This window comes from Actinia tenebrosa, unplaced genomic scaffold (genome assembly GCF_029948245.1).
Source record: "Actinia tenebrosa isolate PJP-AT-01 unplaced genomic scaffold, QUT_ActTen_1.0 PGA_scaffold5__44_contigs__length_20552954, whole genome shotgun sequence".
NCBI lineage: Eukaryota > Metazoa > Cnidaria > Anthozoa > Actiniaria > Actiniidae > Actinia > Actinia tenebrosa.
The window spans coordinates 6514998-6537714 of record NW_028292582.1 but is presented as its reverse complement, the minus strand read 5'-3'; the positions used below and the strand labels follow the sequence as shown (position 1 = coordinate 6537714).

Here is a 22717-nt window from a genome sequence, read left to right as displayed (position 1 = left end):
GGGCTGAGAGACAGGAGAACAAGGTGTATGGAAAACTATAAAAATACGTGTCCCTTCCTTTTCTCTGCCTTCATAACCTTCTTTCCAAAGATTTCTTAGCCCTGTCACGTCATTCTCTAACGATAGACTTATCATACAAAGAAAAAAAAACATTTCTATATCTTCACTTACCGACGCATGTTACGTTGTCAGTATCCAGACGATATCCAAGACGACATTCACAGTAGTACCAACCAATGGTATTGCGACAGTCCTGATTACAGCGATTCTTACCTGTTGTGCATTCATCGATGTCTGGAAAACATCGTGTTTTACGATCAAATATGATTTATTATTACTACCTCAAAGTTACATACCGTAAATCCTCTATTTAGGCCTCCCTCTCAAATAAGCCCCCCCTCTCTAATAAGCCCCCCCTCTCTAATAAGCCCCCCCCCCCTTTTAAAGAAGAAATTTGTTAAGCCCCCCTCTCTTTATACCCCCCCCCCCCCCCCATTTCGCAACTAAAGAATCACGTGTACTGATTAAAGGTGATTTATTAAAGTTTTGATTGTTCAGAACATTTCTTTTTAGCTTGCTTTGTTAATTTTACCGTGTTTTAGCTTTGCTATTCACAATAATCGTAAATTATACTTGAGAGACTAACACAGGTGAATCAAATAATAAAAATGTCATGTACATCACTACAGATTATGCGAGACGGTCAATAGTAATGCTTCCGTTTAATCCATATTACATACTGCGTTTCGACTAAATCAATAAGCCCCCCCTCTCAATTAAGCCCCATCTCTCCAATAAGCCCCCCCCCCCCCCCCCTCAAACGTGCCTGAAATAAATAAGCCCCCCGGGGGGCTAAATAGAGGATTTACGGTATGTTTAACTTTATTAATCACAAAATGCCTAGATCTTCTACAGTAGCTTCTTAGCCACAGTTAGAGTCGTCACGCAACACTTTCTTTTCCGGACAAGCAGACTTTTAGGATTGCAAGTTTTACATGACTATGCTTACAAATTTTATATACCTGAGCATGATTTATTGTCATGTTGAAGTTCGTATCCAGGTTGACATGTACAGTGGTTCGTCCCGTTGGAGACGTAACAAATATGCTGACATTGATGATTACCTTCCTTACAGGGAGACTCCACTAAGGAAAAATAGTACACCACATACATCATCACATGTTCAACTACACTACAGCTATTCACTGTATTCCACTACAATCACTTACTTATGCATCTCTTGGGATTGGTAGGATCTACTGTAAAGTAATTGTCACAGGTACATCTGTAACTACACTACAGCTATTCACTCTATTCCACTACAATCACTTACTTATGCATTTCTTGGGATTGGTAGAATCTACTGTAAAGTACTTGTCACAGGTACATCTGTAACTACCCGGGGTATTTACACATCCTTGCATACAGTCACTGGCTGGATCGCACTCGTTCACGTCTACAAATAATGCATGTATACCATGACGATTATTGGGACGCCATACGAAACAATTCATCAACGATTGAAATACTACTCACCATCACACGTACGGCCATCTGCATTTAGCACGTAACCTTGGTTACAATTACACGCGAAGGACCCAGGAGTGTTGGTACAGATTTGGGAACATCCGTGTGTGACACTATCACATTCATCAAAATCTAGAGAGAATGTAGAGAACAAAATATGATGCCACCATAAGTTGGCAAATATAATATAAGTTTGATAAAAAAATGGCAAATCATTATTTCCCACTCTATTAAGAATACTGCCAATAAGAATGCTGGAAAGCCTTCTAATCAGACATTGTGGAAAATGACTCATGGTATGCCTTTCCAAACCGTTGTATAACTACTATATATATTCAAAAGTGCGAGCACTTTAATTTAACTACCTGAGCATGAGTCTCCTTGTCCTGAGAATCCAGGCGGGCACGGTCCACATTCATATCCGGTGACATCAGCAGGAGCTGGCAGGTCCTTGCACTGTACTTCAGGGTAACATGGGTTCATATTGACCTCACATGCATCAATTTCACTCTCACAGAATCGACCCGTGTAACCACTTAGACACTGACAAGGCATGATTTTAAAACGACTGTTATTACGATCAGCGTCTTCTTGATTAGTTGTCAAGCAGTCACCACCATTGTTACATGCGCAGACGTGCAGCACCGGTCTCAATACAGACGTCGCTCCCTTGTTGTCTGTGGCGATTATTTCCAACTTTACCTGATTGAAAACAATGAGAGAGTTGTTCAATTCCATTCTCTACCATTCCCAAGACTTTCCACGAGCACAAAAAATGGTGAAATTCAACATTTTACCGATTTTTTGGTAACCATCCATCCCAAGGTCATCAAAGACTCGTTCGTCCATACTGTTGCATCATCTGGAGGACCTGTTATGCTGAATCTTATTTTATCTCCATCCGGGTCCTTAGCCCTGAAAGTCACACTGGTCCAAACTTTCTCCGTTACGTAAAGAATAGATGACGTGTTCTCGAACTCAGGAGGAAAGTTTTCTTATGGTAAAAGAAAAGTTTGAACATTGTTACAAATTTACTCGATATTGCTGTAGTTTTTATTTATATGGTATATGATATACGATACTGATACTACAGCCTACCTAACGTCGCGCTTTAACTTTCCAAATAAGCACGAACCTATCAAGGGCCATTGCACGGGGATCCAGCATGAGCCGAGCAGCGTCTACAGCTTTACAATACTTACTCAGTGTGTTGGATTCGTTGACCATTTGTGACCCGACAATCTTTGTGCTTAATCCAAGAGACACGTCCTTGGTTGAAGCAGAATCAAACAAGCAATTGATGTCACCTTGGCAAGCAGCATAAGCTTGTTTCTTTAGAGATTCATTATAGAATTTCAGATCCTCTATAAACATAGGCACGAATGACTTGTTTGAAAACGTGTACACGTTCTCGCCGAACTGATAGGTAAAAAGCGAGGTACTCTCGCTTACTTGCCTTGTTATCCAAAATGTAAAAAAATGATAAAAAACAATCATTTTATTAAAAATATCAAACCATAAATCTTTAACGAGACTGAATAAATAGATTATCACATGTTAAGAGCTTGATATCGTTTTTACTTTACGAGTTTCCATATCTTATCGCGAACGAGCGAGTCCGCTTCGAGCGAGTGAGTGATATGATATGGAAAACGAGTAAATAAAAAAGATATCGAGCTCTTAACATGTAATAGTTTGTTTATTACATATTTAGGGTCGATAAAATGACCAAAATTTGCAGTTTCCAGTTCACCGTGAAGTGATGTCTTATCACTTCCTTGCTATGGTTTTTATTAACGGCATAATTACATCTATTTTGAAATCACTGTTGATTTCTGCAATCTGATTGGCTCTCAGTAGTGCACCATTTTGAGTTTTAAATTGCATTATTTTGAAGAGCCAATGAAATTGCATAAAAATAGAAATTGACCAATGAGATAAAAGCGAAAAACATTGAAGGAATTTTGTATGTGAAAGACGGTTTTGTTGACTAAATTGTAGTAAAAATTAAATTTAAATGTATTATTTTTGCAGGAGATTTCAAAATGGATATCATTAATTTGCAATTGAACTTTGTGTTGTGCAATTTGTATGGGAAATAAAGGCTCGTGCAATTACAAGAACTTTCAAAACATTACTCGTGTCTATTAATTTCCAAATTGTACTCGAGATCGTGCGATTTTTTGTTTATAGTTCACTCAAAAAATTCAGTAAAAAATGCGAAGCGACGCCGTTCATCTTTGTCTATTTGGCGGCCGATTTTCAGTCCATCTCGCAATGCATAATGCAATAACGCAAATGCATAAAAAAAGATTAGTACTTACGGCTTTAAAATTTTATTTATATGTTTTTTAAGTACAAAATGATAGAAAATAATTGTTTTGACATTGTTTTGGCCGTGTTGCCATAGCGACTTAATTCCGTACTCCTACGGAGTACAAGTAACGCTATAATTGTACTCCTCTCGACCAATCAGAGTCGAGTAATTTTGTTGAGTGTACTTTAATGGTCTGAAATCAATCGTTTGATTTCAAACCAAATTGCACTCCACTCAGTTCAATTACCATTATTTATCACACGGATATAGACCCAAAATGTTTAGTAAAAGCATATCTCTTACATTTCTGTCCAAATCGAAAGTGAATGTCCCTGCTGCTTGCATCCGCTGGTAAAACATCACCACTGGGTGTTGTCAGGTCATCTGTTTGGTTCCCATTCCAGGTTCCTAACAACCCTCTCGTCTGGTTCCTGAATGACTTAGGCATTGCTAATAAGATGGACAGGGCACCCTTTACCTCTGTTACAGTAACAGAGATTCCAGATGAAAATGTTACTCTAAATGCGTTTTCTTTTGGACGGGAGACAACGACAGAGCCATTGAGTCTGGTCGATTGGTTTGTAAGACTATAGTAATCCAAGATCTCTTCATCAATAAACAGTGTCATGTTACCTGCTAAAAAGTATAGCAAGTGAATAACTAAATAACAAAGATTATTTTAACTATAATTTTAGCTTTAACATATTAAAGCTAATTTTTATAAGCGAAAGCATTATTTTCCTACCTTGTCTCTCTAAATTCACTTGCACTTTGCTTGTATTTCTTTCTTTGACCACTGCAGCACAGAACACAGTAGCAGTCCCATCACCTTTAGCGAGTCTTGTACGCGCTTGGAGCTGAAAGAAGCCGTTCTTTGCATCAAGCATCACATATTCACCAAGACCGTTGAATGTGTAGTTTTTGCCATCAAGAGTGACAAAGTGAGGGTCGCCCCACATCCAACCTAAATACGTTCAGATCATCACGTTAGCAGTTTTCTCAGTAGTGATGGTAAATATTTTGCGTTATAGTTTTAAGCCTTTTTGTTTTCGAGCTCTTCATATTTGGTGCGTCTCAAAACTAACTCCAGACGTTGTACATCTTCTGGAGTTTATAGCATGATATCGGTAGTCGATGTTGTGAAAGTCTAATATTATTGGCTGCCAATTGAAAGGTTTAAAATGTTTGAGGAAGCAAATGTACGAATAAACTACAATAATATATATTGCAGCATTAAGTAAGTTCATTTTGTCTGTTGTCTGTGCAGACTTAATCACTACATCATTTGACTACGATTACTTACTCCACTCAGGTGGTTCGTATTGCTTGCAGTCGTCTGATGGTCTTCTCTGGTAGTACAGATGACACATTGTGGATTGTGCACAGCACCAGTCGTAGGCGTTATTAACTTCGTTCGTTTCGTAGTTTTCCCTGAGAGCACCACCTCCCCCTGGATGACCCACGATAAGTGCACCATTGCTTCTCCAGTCGTTAGAGTAACAGCATTCTTGTTGCCAACCGTCTTTAGAAGTGAAGGTGGAATAGGCACAAATTTTGGATTTGCCTCGCCAGTCTTCTTCGACATTGAATCTCTCGTCCCATCGGGCTTGGAAAAATGTGCAAGGGCAAGGTTCAAGGTATTCAAGGTAAGGCCGTGGATCTGGTTGCATTTTGAACCAACTTTTGCAGTGCTGCTCTGAACTTTGACCAGTTGATATTTCCAATCGGAATAACCATTTCCCCTTGAAACCGTGGCTGTTTTGCTTAAATCCCCCTTCTCTTCTAGACACAGTTTGACCATAAATTGCACCTATATCTCCAATTGTTACCTCTCCGGACCTAAATAAAATGAATACATATAATATCTTAGAACACTACGTAAGGTAAGTAAGAAATAATCGCATTAATTTTTAGATAGGTACCTTGATACATTGAAGTATTCGTATTGTTCGCATCCAGCACTCCAGCCAACCACCGGAAGAGGGTCATTAACAGAACTTCCAGTACTGTAGAGACGCCATTTAGCCCTGGAAATTATTTAGAAATTTATTATATTAAGAATCATGCAGTATAAATTTAAATCTGTATAAACCACACATAGAGATATTTTTAAAAAACAAATCTTATCTCCAGAATATACCAATATAGCTGAGGCTCTTCTCTAGGACGGTACGTATGTGTTTGTCCCGTCTCAACGTCGGTAATGCAACTCATATTGCATTTCAAAAATTCAAAAGGACGCTTTTATATGTTGTATAAGTAATTTCATAGCTCAAACCATATAATATACTCTTGATAACTATCGTTTTTGGTCAATAAAGTTGAGAAGACACACAAACAGGGACCGTGTAGCCGCGGGGGAGGGGGGTTGGGGGGCAATTGACTCCCCAATAACTTTGCCGCCATATTTTGAATAACGTGGTTGCTATTTAAAATGCCAATAGCCAATGCAATAAATATGTTGTAGATGCCCCTCAAAACACTTCCAAAGGTCTCGGTTTAAAACGTTTTTGGAGGGGCCTGGCCCCGAACCCTCCTAGTAAGTGCTCGCGCCTTCGGTGATCGTTATTCGGCAATCAAAATTACGCTCCGCGGTCCCTGACAAAAGTATCAAGAGAAAGGATCTCATTGTGCTAAGATTTCTCATAACCTAGCAAAGATAACAGGAAAATATAAAAGAAATGGCAAAAATTCCACCGAGAAAAGGTAATTTCTTTTGCATTTGCTATTGTTAACTTTACAATTACGTTTTGGGTAGTTTAAGTCTTAACCTTGCCATTGGCGCTGACCACTGAATACCGTTAGGTGGGTAGTTATACATCACAAAGGTGAAGACACCATCTGTGATGATCACAGCCTGAAAGGTGTTGTACTAAGAAAAAAACGAAAGCTATGGATTAGTTACCTACACTGCCAACGACCTTAACATATCTAAGAAGGACTCAGCATATTTCAAGAAAGGGCTTCCTCAAGGCTTTTTCTCTCAAATCAATTTGATATAAATTGATAACTTACCAAACTGCGAGTTTCGGAATTCAAGTTTAAGTGACGAAGATTATGCCACGTAACGATTAAAACAAGTGTTGCTTGGAATTCTTCTGGTAGAGGATCTTCGTAAAGTCTGTTGACTTCTGACGTGGCCCGGTTTAATACTTCTTTGGACTTTACAGTTTTTTGAGATGAAGTGTAAATTTGGTAGTAAACTGCAGATATCCTTAGTTGATAGAAGGAATATGGATCTGTGGTTGCCCAGTATGGTGCTAACATTGCAAGGTCGTTTTTACACCCTTCGGTGCTACCGCTGAATGGCTTAGGCCAGCGAGGGAAAACGTTTTCTCCAAAGCGAATAACGCCGTTGCGACAAATCTAAGTCATAAAATAAAACAAATCCTTTGTTTAGACTGCATAAGTTCTTCTTTACCATTCAATTGCATAATCAATTACTTACGTAAACCTTATGATAACGTTTCATGAATATATTGACTCCCTCTTCATTCAGTTCTACTCCAAAACATTTTTTTAAGTCTCCCCATTCATGTGAAACGACGCTGTCTCCAACAGACGGTCCATAATCGTACATCTGCTCCTGCGGTTCTGGATGAACATGACAAAATTTTAATTCTAGTTAAGTACAACAGCACCCATAAAAGTGGGCGGATGTTTTCTATGGTAAGGAAAGGTGAAAGCTATTGTCGCGCCGAAAGGTTATAAGTCAAACCAATCTCTAAATGTTTGCCCCCTTGCTGAAACGGTTCTTTGTAGAAAACATACTTGAAAAAAAAAAGCGGAAAAACATTTCAACAGCAACCACCCTTATACACCTAATTTCAAAATGGCGCACGGCCGAGTGTGTTACATGAAAACGAGGTCCAGGGCCAAATGCAAAGAAATAATAGGGTGTTAATACAAAGTATGCACTTGTTTACTTGTTCTGTCTTTCTTTTCTTCTTACATTCAGGATAGCGAAAATTGTGCAGCATCCATCTATTAGAAAATACCGGAAATGTTTTTTAAATTTGGCCATGGATACCTCGTTTTCAACCGGCTGTGCGCCATTTTGGATTTAGGTATATTGCATACCAGTCATGATTGTAACCAATGGAATTTATTCATTTAAGAATAGTCATGAATCATGTGAAAGAGAGAAAAATTGAATATGCTTTCAGTGCATGTCACTTTCAGTGATCTCACATATTCGTACATATTTGTTCTACTATACATCAGGGGATCAGCCAATCACATCGCCAATCACTGTTCGAGGAAAAAAGCAATCCCATGCGTCGTTGCGCGCCCAATAGTTAAAGAGTAGAGGTAAATTAGGAATCTAGGAAATTACCTTTATCTTCTAATGGTTTTTTATTAGAATTAGAGCTTTAAAAAGAGCACCTAATGCAAAATAACAGACCTATATCAAATCAATCTTCATGCTCTTAGAAAACCATTTTTAAAGTTTTTTTACAAATTCCTGATTTTTTTCAGGGCTTTAAACTTTGGAAAAAACTCAAATTTATATATTTTCTTTTTAAGATGGCCGCTACGAGACTTAAAGGCAATGAACGTCCGGTAGTTGATAGGATTGATTTTTTTTTTTTTTTTCCGATCAGGAAATCATATTTTCGCGCCCAGTCAAATCACTTGGCAAAATACACTTACGTTGTTTAGTTACAGTTGTCACTAACTGGCTCTCGTAAACCCTTCCTTTAAAATATCCTACTGCTCTCGCTTCATATTGTTTGGACGGAAGAAGTCCCCGGATGGTAATATTGGTCGAGGATGTCGTTGAAACTTTCCAAGTCTTTTGGCTCTCCTTTTCTTTGTATAGAACAAACAGCTCAGTAAATTTGAATCCAAGGTCTGCAATATCCAGCATCAACTCCGTGGCGGTCGAAGATTTCACTCTCAGATTGATGCCTATATAAATTGTAAATAAGAAATATCTCATATTATTCTATGATATACCACAGAGTTCAGCACTGGGCCCATTTTCGCACTTGTAAATCATTCGCATCTCAACAACAAATAGGCGCTTATAAGCGTATGTAAATATGGTATGATAAGAACGTAATGGAAGAATAGCATTCTATTCAACTAGTCCCCCACTAACCACTAGAATGTTGCGTAAGCAATGTCTATATGAAGTACTCTCGGCCAACAACACCAACACCAACACCAACACCAACACCAACACCAACACCAACACCAACACCAACACCAACACTAACACCAACACCAACACCAACACCAACACCAACACCAACACCAACACTAACACAGCAAAACACAATACACAACACAACACAACACAAGTTTATAATATGCTCATATTTCAAAAATTTGTTACGAAATTATCGAAGAAACATATAAAAATAAATACAATTAGTAAAAAGACTCGGGCAGAAAAAAATAGGTTTGAAAAAAACATTAGGAGCCTGGGATCTATATTAACCGTGATGTTTTGGATTTAGACAGTAATCGTCATTCAGCAGAAAAATCTTTTAAAACTGTCAAAATGTTTGAAACGTCCTCTACGAATTAGCATTTGGCAATTCTTAAACGCTTTGCCTGGTTACTTTGCCTTTGCCACAGATAATAGAAAAGAGAAGCATATATGACCTTGTATTTCATTATCGTATTAGAAATGATATTATTTTAGTGATTTACCTATAGGTTAGTCTTAAATTTTTATACCACTACCACTACCACTACCACTACCACTACCACTACCACTACCACTACCACTACCACTACCACTACCACTACCACTACCACTACCACTACCACTACCACTACCACTACCACTACCACTACCACTACCACTACCACTACCACCACTACCACCAGTGAAGTGCTGATTTTCTATAGTAAAAATAATATACAAAAATCAGTTCCCTTCTCTTGCTATATGTTTGATCTTTGACACTCACCTTTAGAATAATTATCAATCACATAGTACGTTGCATTAAAGCCTATCTTTTCAAATGCTCTATCTGAATGCAGTCTGACTTTTGCAGATCGTATCGATATAACAGCAAAATGACTCTTCTTGCCACAATACTTTCCCTGTCCATGTTGATCGCCCATGACATCCAATATTCTGACATGATCGTTGCTGCAAGAAATCAAAAAGAATACTGCTATTAAAATAAAACTTGTAAAGGCCCCTCAAAGCTGATCTGCTTACCCTCCAACGTATATTTAAAGCCCAGTAAACATTTTCAGGGATCCTATATTATACATCTTTTTACAAATAAAATTGAAAAGATTTGGAAAATGCTGGAAAATATAGTGAACATATGTGTTTGTCTTGCGCTTTTGTGAGACAAAGGGAAATAGATGAACCGTTGAGACACCCAAATTGTCAGATATCAATTTTATCAACAACATCCTCAAGAAACTTGAGTGACATGTAATAAGTGATATGGGCGGAGTGTCCCTCCTATCTCGGAGGAATTCGTCAAATCAAGCCTTTGGCAGCTATTCATTGACAAGGATACCGGACTAGATGGCCTGAGCAGCTATTTCTTGAAACTTTCAGTTCCTTCTATCTCTCCCATCCATGGCTGCAATTTTCAACCTCAGTATTTCTTCTTCTTCTTTTCTGGACATCTGGAAAACTGCAAAAGTCTCTCCATTGCATAAAGATGGTTCACTATTTGACTGATCTAATTTTCGTCCTATATCTGTTCTTCCCATTCCTTCCAAAATTCTCGAGCGCCACGTACACCTTACGTTTTATGAATTTCTCTCGCAGTACGATCGCGCTTCTTATCGCTCTTGCGAGCTTGCTATTACTGATCTATCTGATAACATCTTAACCAACATGGATAAAAAACTCTTGGACTTCTACTTGTGGACTTTAAGAAGGCGTTTGACCTTGACGATCACGATACACTACTCTCTCAACTACGTACCTATAGCTGTTCTATAGCTATAGCTGTATTGCTTGGTTCAACTTTTACCTTTATGGGCAATTTCAAAGGACCCAGTTTAAGGGCACTTTGTCTGATATACTTGTTATTACTGTAGGTGTGCCTACATTAAGTATTATAAAACGTATAACAATAGATTAAATAAAATCAAAGAAGCTGCTAAAACAAATTACTTTAGAGCACAGTTTGATTTAAACAAAGAAAACTTAAAAACTACATGGAAGCTCATTGGTATGATTATCGAAAGGAAAAAAGCATCGTCAGTAACAAGTATCGAAAAGATCATTCATAACAATAAATGTCATACTGATAAAGCTAGCATTTGTCATCAGTTAAATTCATATTTTATAAATGTTGGCCAAGATCTTGCTGGGAAAATACCGGAGGTTGATGTCAATCCAAGCCAATACATAAAAACATCGAATCCAAGTAGCTTCATGTTTCGTGGGATACTTTCAAATGAGGTACACGATGAAATTCTAAACCTGAAATTGAACAAATCATGCATTGGTGTTCCGCAAAAGTGCATAAGAATATCGAGCAACCACCTTAGTGAAGCATTAACAATAATATTTAATCAATCCCTGCTTCAAGGTATTGTTCCCGATGTTCTTAAAATTTCTAAGGTAACACCTGTCGCCAAAGGAGGAGATGCCATGGATCCAGCTAATTATCGCCCAATTTCAACTTTATCAGCTTTTACTCAAATTTTCGAAAAGCTCGTCTACAAACAGTTGATCAATTACATTGAAAAACACAATTTTTTATTCGAGTTTCAGTTTGGATTTCGAAAAGGCCACTCAACTTCACTAGCCATTACTGAAATAACGGACAACCTAAGGAAAGCAATAGACAATAAAATGTATACTTGTGGTGCATTTTTAGATTTTTCAAAGGCCTTTGATACTGTTAATCACAAAATTCTAGTAGAAAAGTTAGAACTATATGGAGTCAGAGGTATTGCGCTAAATTGGTTTACCAGTTATTTAACAAATAGGCAACAATATGTTGCTTTTGGTAACAACGTATCCTCAAAACAAACGATGAATTGTGGAATTCCTCAGGGTAGCTCTCTTGGACCTCTCTTGTTTTTATTATATATTAATGATTTGCCAAACTGCTCTGATACTCTGAAATTTAGAATATTTGCGGATGACACGAATGTCTTTGCCTCGCACTATGACTTAAGGGAACTTGAAAAACTAATGAACTCTGAGCTCCAAAAAGTTAAGACATGGTGTGACGCAAATAAACTATCAATTAATTATACAAAAACAAATTTCATGATCGTGAAATCAAGTAAAAAGAAAGACGCGGTAATTGATCTGAAATTTCAAAACAGAGATGGTTCAAGCAATTCTTTACAAAGAAAAGACCACATAAAATATTTAGGAGTCATAATTGATGACTGCATATCATGGAGATACCATATTTCTTATGTCTGCTCAAAAATTTCACGAAATATTGGAGTGATATCAAAATTACGGCATTATCTCTCCATTCATCAACTGAAACAAATTTATTACAACCTTGTTTATCCCTACATATCATATGCAATATTGGCCTGGGGAAGCGCTTATAAAACGCACATTAAGAAAGTGCAAGTCAAACAGAATATAGTTGTAAGAATAATGTTCTTTGCTGTATCTTTTGGCGAAAACACCGAAAGCGCTCTTCCCTTGCTAAATCTCTTGGAGCTTCTCACAGTAAATAATATTTATCGTCTTCATGCTTTAAAATTTACTCATTTATGGCACAAAGGTAAGCTCCCAGAGACACTTTCCTCTTTTTTCAAATATGCAAAAGATATCCATCCTTACAATACCAGGTACGCAGCAAAGCAAAACTTGCATAAATCACAAGTGCGTACCAATATAGGCAAGCAAATGACGGCTAATATGGCGATTGAACTCTGGGAACAAATTCCTAGCCACTTAAAAAATGTTAATGTATTTTCGTTTGCGAAAAAATTAAAAAGTTATTTACTTGCCGACCAATTACAGATAAAAATTTAGTTCTTCCTTAGATTTTCCTTTTTCTAAATATTCTATTTCTTTCTTCATATATGTTAATATATACCATACATGTCATTACTCTAATTGTGGATTAACAGTTTTATTGTTCAGTTAAATTGTAATTATTTTTTATGTACTTGGTTCTTCTTCAGTTTACTCCAATGTTAAATTTTAAATTGCTGGGGTCTAACTCGAAAACCTTATGGTTAATTTAGACCCCAGGCTCTGAATTATGTTCTTTTGACAATTATCTATTCTTTATTTTCTTAGTTGTTTTCTATAGTTGTTTTTCACATTTCATGTAAATTTTCTTGTATGAGCAAATAAAATTGTATTGTATTGTATTGTATTGTATTGTGCCACAAGTAACATCTTAGGACCATTGTTCTTCATTGCATTTATTAATGACTTGTCATTAAAGTTATTTATTTGTTATATTATTTATTTATAATTCCCGTTATATTTATAGTGTTTCGAACCAGTATTGTAGTATTTATTGTATATATCATTTAATAATTTATGTTATGCATCCTTTTTTTTTGCGCAACCATGTGACTCAAAATCACTTGAGATATGAATAACAATGAAACAGCCGCCATCTTGGTTGATCTAACAAGAGAAGCTAATGAGGAATGCTTTGTTATCGTCAACCAAGATGGTGGCAATGACTTAACATGCATCTGATCTATTGTGTTTCCCTCATGAAATAAAGTTATTGCATTATATTGTACGTCAGTTTCAGTCTGAACGGAGCTATCGCTAGATTTAGGAATAGGAGATATAAATGCTTTTTTTTATAATTGTAAAAGGAAGACACAATGGAAAAAAGAAGATCAGCAAAACTGACAGAGTGTGGCAGGGAAACTATGAACCTCACGAACCTTGATTTGGCACCAACTCCCTTCCCCGCCCCTACCCTTAAAACGTTGCTGTTATTCAGATTTATGAATCCTATCTTTCAATAATTACCTGCATATGCCATGATGTCCCTCTTCTAACTCAAACGAGTGGAACAATATCATAATCATTTCGAATTTCATTCCCTTTCCGATGGTCCATGCACAGTTAGCAACACTTGGATAGTTACTTGGAAAATTTGGACTTGAGAACTGCCCATGCCTTCCAGAGAGATCCTCATCGCAATCCAGAACTGTTAAGAAAAAAATGGATATTCATTCAAATCTTGCTTTCAATAAACTTGTTCCTGGATGGGAGTTTTGGTTATTCGCCGTATGTGTTTTTTTTTTTTTTTTTTTTTTGATCAGTCCCGTCATCTCAAGCTCAATAAAATGCTGTTTTACCTGTCCTCACAAACACAGCTCTGCTTCGTGGTCCTTCACCAGCCTGTGAGACAGCAGCCACTCTAATGCGATATTCAGTACCAAAGCCAAGCTCTTGTAACACTACAGCCGTTTCATTTGCATTTACAAATTCCACTCTCACTTGGCTGTTATTTGAAGACCGAACAGGTTGATAGTATACATGATACCCTTGAAGTATTCCATGTACATATTCATTAGAAATAGGATCCCACTTGACCAAAATGGTGTCTGAGATTTTAACTTGTGCTACAATGTTTGCGGGTGGTTGGCTGGGAACTAGAAAAGAAATACCGGACATTTAGTCAAAATTTTAATCATGACATAGTAGTCCATGGCCATTAAATCCATTAGTCCATTAAATAAAATAGATATGGCTATGTTGTTGAAATCTCCAATCTTTTTCCTCTAAATAAAATAGAGCGCGATCGATATAATAATTTCATTATTTGTTCTAAAGTCAACATTTCCTTCTATATGTTATTAATTGAATTTCTTGTGTGTAAACATTTAAATTTTTTTTCTTGCTTTCTTCTGTTAAACACAAACCCGCCCAGACTAGCTTAGCTATTTGCGGGGGAGTGTATTTTATTTAACTATTGTAAATTATCTTTAAATATTAATAAATTGTAATTGTAATTGTAATTGTAATATAAATAACGATCGTCACTAAAGCGCATTTTTTACCATCTTCCATCGTTCGTACGGTGACATTTGTACTCCTTCTAAAAGATGTTTCATTTCGCATTGCACTTGTGGAGTTACTCGAGTTGCCTAAAACTGCAACCACTTGTACGTAGTATTCAGTGTACTTTCCAAGATGAGTGACGTTTACACTTCTGCCTTGGCCATAGGTGCTCGCTACAGATATGTTGGTGTGGTTCTTGACAGCAATACAAACAGCCACGTATGACGCTACTTGAGTTGTAGCAGCAAATTTACTTGAAAAAGAATATTCGGACCACTGGACGTTGATGGCAGATGAACTAATATCCTTGGCGCTGATGTTCCAGATTGGCTCAATAGGAACTAAAGCAAATTAACATTATAGGATTACAAATAAGCTATAGTTTTCCGAACGGCCACATCCAAAAGAAATTGGAATCATTTTGTGGGCTTACAACAGGGCAGAAAAAGAGTTTGGGATGTAGCGGTTATTCCCCAATAAATCTCTTATAAATGATTATGTCCATAAACGCCAGATAATAGAGGAAGGCTCATATCGGAGGAAGCTATTAACTGGAAGGATATTTGCTTTAGAAAACTATTGGGCTTATAGCTCGGGCGGGGTTTGGAAAGGGGGGGGGGGGGGGAGGGGGATGAGGCTTAACCGAGATTTTATGATAATTGAATACCTTCCGCTGCCATACACATAAATCATATTCAGTAATAACATAATTTTTAACTCACCACCATCAAGGCCATTGTCAAGCATGAAATACTTTGCTTTCATCATAGCTATAGATAATCCACTCTCTGAGTAAGATTGTAGTTTGGCCGTACCAAAGGATATAAAGGTAAAAGACTGCCTTTGCTCGCACAATTTGTGAACCATTTGGCCTTTGTTGTCAAATAAAGCTACATAAAACCACCTGATTATAAAAAATAAATAAATAAATAAAACTTCTCAACTTTATTTTTCGGTACTAATATTTCATATCAGTCATTTTGTTTTATATATGTTTACCATATACTAGCACGTTACTTTGTTCCATTCCATTTTATTTGAAGTTTTTCCTGTTCTGGTGTGCTCTGCTCTGCTTTGCTCTGCTCTGCTCATCAATTTTATTACTCGGGCTTTCAAAGAAATGCCCTAGGTATAAATTGGGCTTCGTTTTTTACGTTCAGTCACAAATCGCAGTTGCGTTCAAAGCGCATGCGCAAGTTCTACGCGCATGCGTATTATGCGCCACATAAGCACATGGACGAGCAATGGCGGATTTTTTCAAGGTTTCGTCGCTGACTATAAAATCATGCTATACCAAATCAGTTGTCTCATCTAAACCTACGTAGACATGATCGTGAACCCAGCAGAATACCAGTACGAACTCTGAAAAGTCTGAGAAACAAAAGCAGAAAGCTGAAAGAGTTTATCTTCAAACGTATTCGTCCAAGTATACCGAAGTCCTCCAAGCTTCATTATTGTTATGTGTAGATTAGAAAACTTACAAAAAATGAATGTAAGCTGAATACTAAGAGAATAAGCTTAAATAAAGTCACACAACATGAAAAGAAGCTTTTGTTTAATTGCTCTAACGGGGTTTATAAAGGGATAATGAAGTCGAAATATCATAGAGCTAGTCGGTATTTATCATTGTTTTCTTGTAATAGTTTGATGTGTCTCTACAAGACTAAGATCCGTGCCAAATTATTGTAAATTTAAACTGAGTACAGACATAGAGAAGAACCATGGTCCTGCTCCAATGAACATTGACCCTAGCAAAATAATAACAGTACCTTATAGCCAAGAAAATGAACTAGTATTTGGACAAAATTCTGGACAACAGTGTGTTGCAATGAGTTTGTGCTCTTTGATTTACAATATCAAGCAAGGAGTTAATCCTACCAATGACCTCAGTCTTTTTTAATGCAGTCAGAACTACCACCAATGCTAAATGTGTTTGACACTGACTATGAACTGCAATACAATGAAAGCTACACTGCTACTATACATCAAGAGGCTGCCATAGAAGGATATCAGTACTGTACTTCTTTGCAAAGAGCCTTTGAATCACTAATAGCTGAGAAGTACACCAATTTTGTGTTATTAATAGGGAGTACTGCAGTTGCTATCTATTGTAATGGTAATAAGGGGGTTCAAAATATTTGATCCTCAAGCAAGAGATTTATATGGGATAAGTCATGCCAAAGTAACGTATGTGCTGCTTCCCTCAACATTTTTATCGCCCGTGATTTACAAGGACAAATACCTTTCCGAAAGTCTAACTGACTTTGCACCATCTAAAAGGATGACAGTGTTCACGAAGAATTCTTTCGATTTTCTGCTATGAAGCCCGAGTTCACGCAGATATGCGTCTAGTTCGTTGCAAGTTTGAAGAAACTAAAGTCATGAATTTTGTAGCGACAAATCTTAAGTTTTTGTGTGTTTAAATCTTACTATTAGTTATATGTATAATTTTTTTGAATTTTCTAAGTAGTTCTAAATTTAGCTCGTTTTCGTCCGCCATATTCTTTTATAAAATATTTGGGCTTCCTGTGTTTATTGCGTATAAGGTTATCTCGTGCTTTGCGAACCCGTGTCGCACACCACCTGGAGTAAAGCCTATGTATTGTTTTCAAACTTCGTCATTTTTTTATGTTTTCTTTCGGGAATAAAAAATATAAAATACCGTGGAAATTTGAGGGTTTTTCCTCTTGAAGTTCAAAACGTGCATCAGTTCTTCATTTAAAAAAAAAAATTAATGCTATAGAAATTCAGGGTTTTTTTCGCGGGCACGTTTCATAGTAGGCAGTCACCTTACATTAGAACAAACAATTTCTTGTAAGTCATTTAATTAGAGTTATTAAATAACTAACTAATTACATTAAGTTGATTCAGTTTAATTCTCCATACCTGCACTGGGGAGATCTCGGGACATCCACCAATTCTAATGAAATTACAATCATTCCTGTATTAACAGCTGCTCTTAAGGTCCACACACAATTTTTAGGCCACCAATGTCTTCCATCATGTCGGTGGCTCATCGTTCCTTGTGCTCGCTGTTCGATTCCTCTGCATTCTTCAGTGGACGTATGAAGCAGAAAATACATTAGTTTGATTTCTAGTGAATTATTTTACTAGTGAATATATTTTATATATTCAACTTACTTGTTACTGCACTAGCCCAACTCTTTGGTCCCCGACCTCTAGTTGTAAATCCATGTATCGCAATACTATATTTCATACTAGACAGAAGATCTTTAAGAATTACTTGAGTTTCGTTGGTGGTTAAGTATTTCATGTGGCGTTGTAAACCATAATCAATGTACTCCACTTTGTAACCAATGAGAACACCATGAACACGGTCACGTGGTATAGGATCCCACTGCAGGTGAATGGTGCTTGTACTCGTGGAAACAACATGAAAACCCGATGGACTCTGACTCGGAACTTAAACGGAAAAACATAAGTGGGCTCATTTAAGATAAAGGGGATAAAACAAGAACAAAACCATATTTGAAATCTTCGTAACTTGTTTCAAAAGTTGGAGGACTAAGCGGACATTAAATCCGAGCCTTTTGGAATTTTTGGTCTTCTTCATAACGATTCTTCAGAAAAAGTGAGATGTTAAATACAAAGGTCTCACCTCCTTCCATGGTTCTTATCTTAACTGTATCGCTCTTGTACATCATCATACTGTCATCAGTAATGTTATTACCAATGGCAAACACTTGCACTTTGTAGTTGGTTAAACCGACCAGACTATCACATGAACCAGTTTTCGTTCCTTTGTCAGCAATAGCGTAAGATACATTACGATGCCATTTATCTGTTGAATTACAGGTGATGAGATATGCAAGGACTTTGAAACCATCAACAGTGAAAGAACCGCAAGACACACTGATGCTATGTGGACTAGTACTTGATGCCAAGATAAAAGTGCTTTGTTCAGAGGCTGAAAGTTTAAAAGAAATATAACTAACTAATTTAAATCTGAATTTTGTCTACCAAAGTTTAGAACTATTAGGTAAAACTTGAATACCGTTTTAATCGGAACTGAGTGTGTAACTTTGATTATTATATGGCAAGGTAATTTCACGCGCTATGATTGATCAATTTGCGGTCCATAACTTACGGTACGGACCGAAAAATGAAATGGTTTACTGAGTGTACTTAGGATCTTTTAAAACATTCAAATCTTCGTTGTAAAAAATATTTTCTGGATGAAAATCGCCGAAAAACCTTAAAAATTATTAAAGATAACTTATTTTAGTCTAAAATCATAAGTAATCTGAAAGTCACAACATTGAATGTAAAAATTATTATCTTGATAATCAAAACGGCATAGTAAAGTTTTAACCGTACTGATTTATTTCCGGCAGACATGTTTCGGCGTCCCTACGCCATCATCAGTGTGACAAGGTAGTCCTTACAAATGCTTTTAAAAATACAGTGAATAGCACGTGTATATGCGTATCGTAATACATAGTCAAGCTAATCACAAAGATAAAGAAAGCTTAGCATGTGTTACTTGCTGATTCAAAATGGGGTTTTGCCATTTGATATGCATGGCTTCTTTAAGCTTTATTTGATTTGGTACTCAGAACTAGCTAAATCAAGGATGGTAAAACAATCCAAAGAACAAGCCTGGGAGAGGAGAGAGAAGAGTTACGTTCGTGTCTTGTTTATAAATTTACTTGTTCAAGCTGTAGTGCTTGTTACATAGGTCAAACGGCCCGACATTTAAAGACACGCATACGTGAACATCTCTTTACGGACAAATCTTCACACGTCTACAAACACTTGAATGCGGCATATCATTAGAATGCCGTGAGGCCTGTTCTTTGGATTGGACTACGAACTAAAGGGTGGCGAATAGCTAATTCAGTAAATGAAATAAAGATAGTTTTTCAATTAAAATTAACGTAAATTTGTTATTTCAGTGAGCTTACAACGTCAAGTTTGAACTTATCTGAATTGATCGGATGAAGAAGCCGGTGGTTTCTTTCGTTAACGTTTTAAGGTGGCTGACTACTTTCCAACATTAGATCTGAGCCCACGATGTGCGCGCGCTCAAAAAACCGCTCAATAATCTTCACGATTTTATTGAAGAACCATACACGTTTTGAACTTTAAGAGGGCAAAACCCTCAAATTGTGCACGGGAGTCTATATTTTTTTGTTCTTTACCAGGTAATATCCCATTATTTTTCAAAGTTTAAGACAATAGATCTATCCCGAATTCGCTTGACTGACCACGAATAAATGGTTTGAAGTTGAGACTGGACTTGGTTATTTTGTTCATCAAGTTCAACCTCGACTTGAAACCATTGTTTCGTGGTCAGTCCAGCGAATTCGGGATAGGTCTATTCTGTTTATTAGAACATTGTAAAAAATCGTTCTGTTTGTTTTGTGCTCAATTTTTACGATAACTTGCACACCGTAGAACCTGAAGAGAAAAAGTTTTTCCATTTTTTTACAATAGTTTATCAAAACGACTATTATCAGTATATTATAAATATAGCGTAAGTTTCGTGTTCGGAGAAAATTCCTCATGTTTCTTCCTTAGTTTCGGTTTTATGATTTTGTTTTGTACAGAGCTTGATTTTCGCTATTTTTCTTCGAAAACTGTACAAACGAATGTCATTCCGGAGTGATTATCTCAAAAACAAGCTCGGGACACCCCATCCTTCTTTGCATTTTTTAAATCAACATTAAATTTCAGGTTATAAGAGTTTAAATTTTCAATGTTCTGTTTATTATTTACCAAAGTAGTCAGCCACCTTTAGCAGTTTTCTAGACTCATCAGCTCTTGAATTATTTCCATATTTCAGTAATATTTCATCCTCACTTGAATTTGAATGCATTTGTGGACAGGCTAGTTGGCAGTAGCTTTTTTAACTGCATCGAAAGTGTGTCTTCATTATCAGGCATTGTGCATATGGCCGGCTTGCTTCAGACAGTCATAACGTTGAAAAGTGACAAAACACTATCCATGTTTAGCGAGACGTTATTTTCAAAGCTTCTCATTCATTTCTGGAGATATCTTGAGTTTTTTCAGAAGGAAAGACAGGAAAACAAACAAAGGCTGTAGTATTTTTCATCTTGGTTGTGAATATCTTGAAGTCTAAGAGAAGTTTCAATTACGACAGTTTTCTTCTCAAGCTCATGTTGAGTTCTTGAACCGTCTTCTTCTGATGCCTTTTTTGCTTTGCATTCCCATTTTTGCAAAAGAAAGCCTCAATTTGGTTAACTAGTATTTCAGAAAACTCTAAATTATAGCTAAATTCATTCAAAAATAAACTAAAACATCTATTTCTAAGCGACTCAAACATACATATGACTTTTGGCACGTACAGGAAGCCCTTCCAATGGAGTTCTCGTTTGGCATGCGCTGTCAACTTTACTTTTTGTTGTTTCGCCTCTTTTTAATTTCAATGCCTTGCCATATAATAAATATCTTATTAACCTCGTTTGGTCGGTCCGTACCGTAAGTTATCGATCCTCGTTTTCCCTACTTTTTTTATGGCCCGCGCCCTACGCGCTTTGGGCCATCAGGCAATGGAAAAAACTCGGTCCATAACTTACGGTATTAACCTCGCACTCGGTTAAAAACGGCTATATATCGGGTGCCTGACTTCAAAAACCCTGGATGCCAATCTGCCCTTAGAGCGTCGTTTATCTACTTTTTTGAATTTTGCTTGAAGACATAAACCTCAAAGCATATAAGTTTTAAAGTTTTAAACTGAGAAGCTCTCTCTTGTTGTTGTTGTTTGTTTTTTTTTGTTTTTTTCGGGAATCGTTGTGAGACAAAGTTGAATTTAAAGGATATAATGATAGCCTTACCGTCATCTAAAGAACGATCGAAGAAGACATAGTGCATTCTAAACCCTTTTCCTCTTGTGGTAAACGAAGAATAAAACACCAGCTTTGTTGTCTTATTTAAAATGAGGCCAAATGGATTGGTTTTTGAATTACTGAGATGGAAGAGTTGATGTTCAGATAAATCTTGCAGAGTAATATAACTTTTTCTGTATAGAAACAAGTAATAGTTCAAATTAATTCAGGTATGGCTAAAGCGATTTTGCGCATAAATTCGGGCTTAGGAAAACATACATATAGACTAAAAAATTGAACTTTAAAATGTTGAAATTTCAGTCAGGTTTCATGTTTGAATAAAAAATATACTTAACCATGACTTTAGTTGCTTTTTAACTTTATTTGTAATATGTCAGCGCGCAGTTTCCAAGTAACATGACTGATGAAGGCATTTGGTTTACAGTAGAAAAGTCTGAATAAAAAAGTAAATAAAGTAATAGAGAAAAGAATATGTTCAATTTATAGACTTTTCTTGAGCCTTTGCTACATACTACATAATATCAGTATCACCAAAGGCGACATTTTCAAAGTGGTTTATGGCAAGAGCAAATTCAGAAATACTGGATTCAATTGCAGATATCAGAGTTACAGTACAATTGTTTCAAGTTGAGGCATTTGGGTTTATACAATGTATAAAAACTGAACCAAATGCAACAGTTGTTTGAAGACTGCAATATAGAGAGGATACTTTTATTCTTACAGTAACAAACATAAACTATAAGACAGAGGAGAAATTTTAATATATAAATTTAGGTACTGCCTAAAAGCGGAGCTCACAACGGACACAAGGAGCCTAAGTCAGATAAAACTGAAAATTTCATTTTTTTAATTCGAGATGAAGATAATGTCCCCCTGAATAAAAACCATTAAGTAAAAACATTAAATTGAAATGAATTCCTAGTTAATTTTACTTGAAAAACAAAAGATAACTACAGATAATCCAATAAAATATCAAGTTTAGTGAAATTTACCTTGGATCTCTTTCCTTAAAATCCAAATTTTTGAGGTTCCGAACTTTTTAAAAGAAAAATCGCCGGACACCATAAGACAGACTTAAAAGCTGGTAAACAT

The 22717-nt window shown here is 36.5% G+C and overlaps 1 protein-coding gene across 5 annotated transcripts in view; it reads right to left on the bottom strand.

The window, feature by feature from the left end:
- Window positions 1-2760: 2760 nt before the first annotated feature.
- The window catches only part of LOC116303613 (uncharacterized), a 134149-nt gene continuing 114192 nt past the window's right edge, over window positions 2761-22717 (bottom strand). For 2 of the 5 annotated variants that reach the window (XM_089038181.1, XM_089038184.1), the window contains 18 exons: window positions 21614-21798; window positions 18415-18723; window positions 17937-18218; window positions 17682-17847; window positions 15518-15699; window positions 14795-15136; window positions 14090-14386; window positions 13758-13938; window positions 9769-9953; window positions 8498-8755; window positions 7293-7438; window positions 6860-7210; window positions 6616-6716; window positions 5767-5871; window positions 5148-5683; window positions 4590-4808; window positions 4148-4480; window positions 2842-2983 (listed from right to left, as the gene is read on the bottom strand). In XM_089038181.1, coding sequence (XP_088894307.1) covers window positions 2976-2983; window positions 4148-4480; window positions 4590-4808; window positions 5148-5683; window positions 5767-5871; window positions 6616-6716; window positions 6860-7210; window positions 7293-7438; window positions 8498-8755; window positions 9769-9953; window positions 13758-13938; window positions 14090-14386; window positions 14795-15136; window positions 15518-15699; window positions 17682-17847; window positions 17937-18218; window positions 18415-18723; window positions 21614-21798 — 4186 coding nt within the window. In that variant the 3' untranslated portion in view covers window positions 2842-2975. Of the gene's footprint in view, window positions 2984-4147; window positions 4481-4589; window positions 4809-5147; window positions 5684-5766; window positions 5872-6615; window positions 6717-6859; window positions 7211-7292; window positions 7439-8497; window positions 8756-9768; window positions 9954-13757; window positions 13939-14089; window positions 14387-14794; window positions 15137-15517; window positions 15700-17681; window positions 17848-17936; window positions 18219-18414; window positions 18724-21613; window positions 21799-22717 lie in introns of those variants that run through there. The other 3 variants (XM_089038183.1, XM_089038182.1, XR_016121357.1) reach the window with 3 other exon arrangements.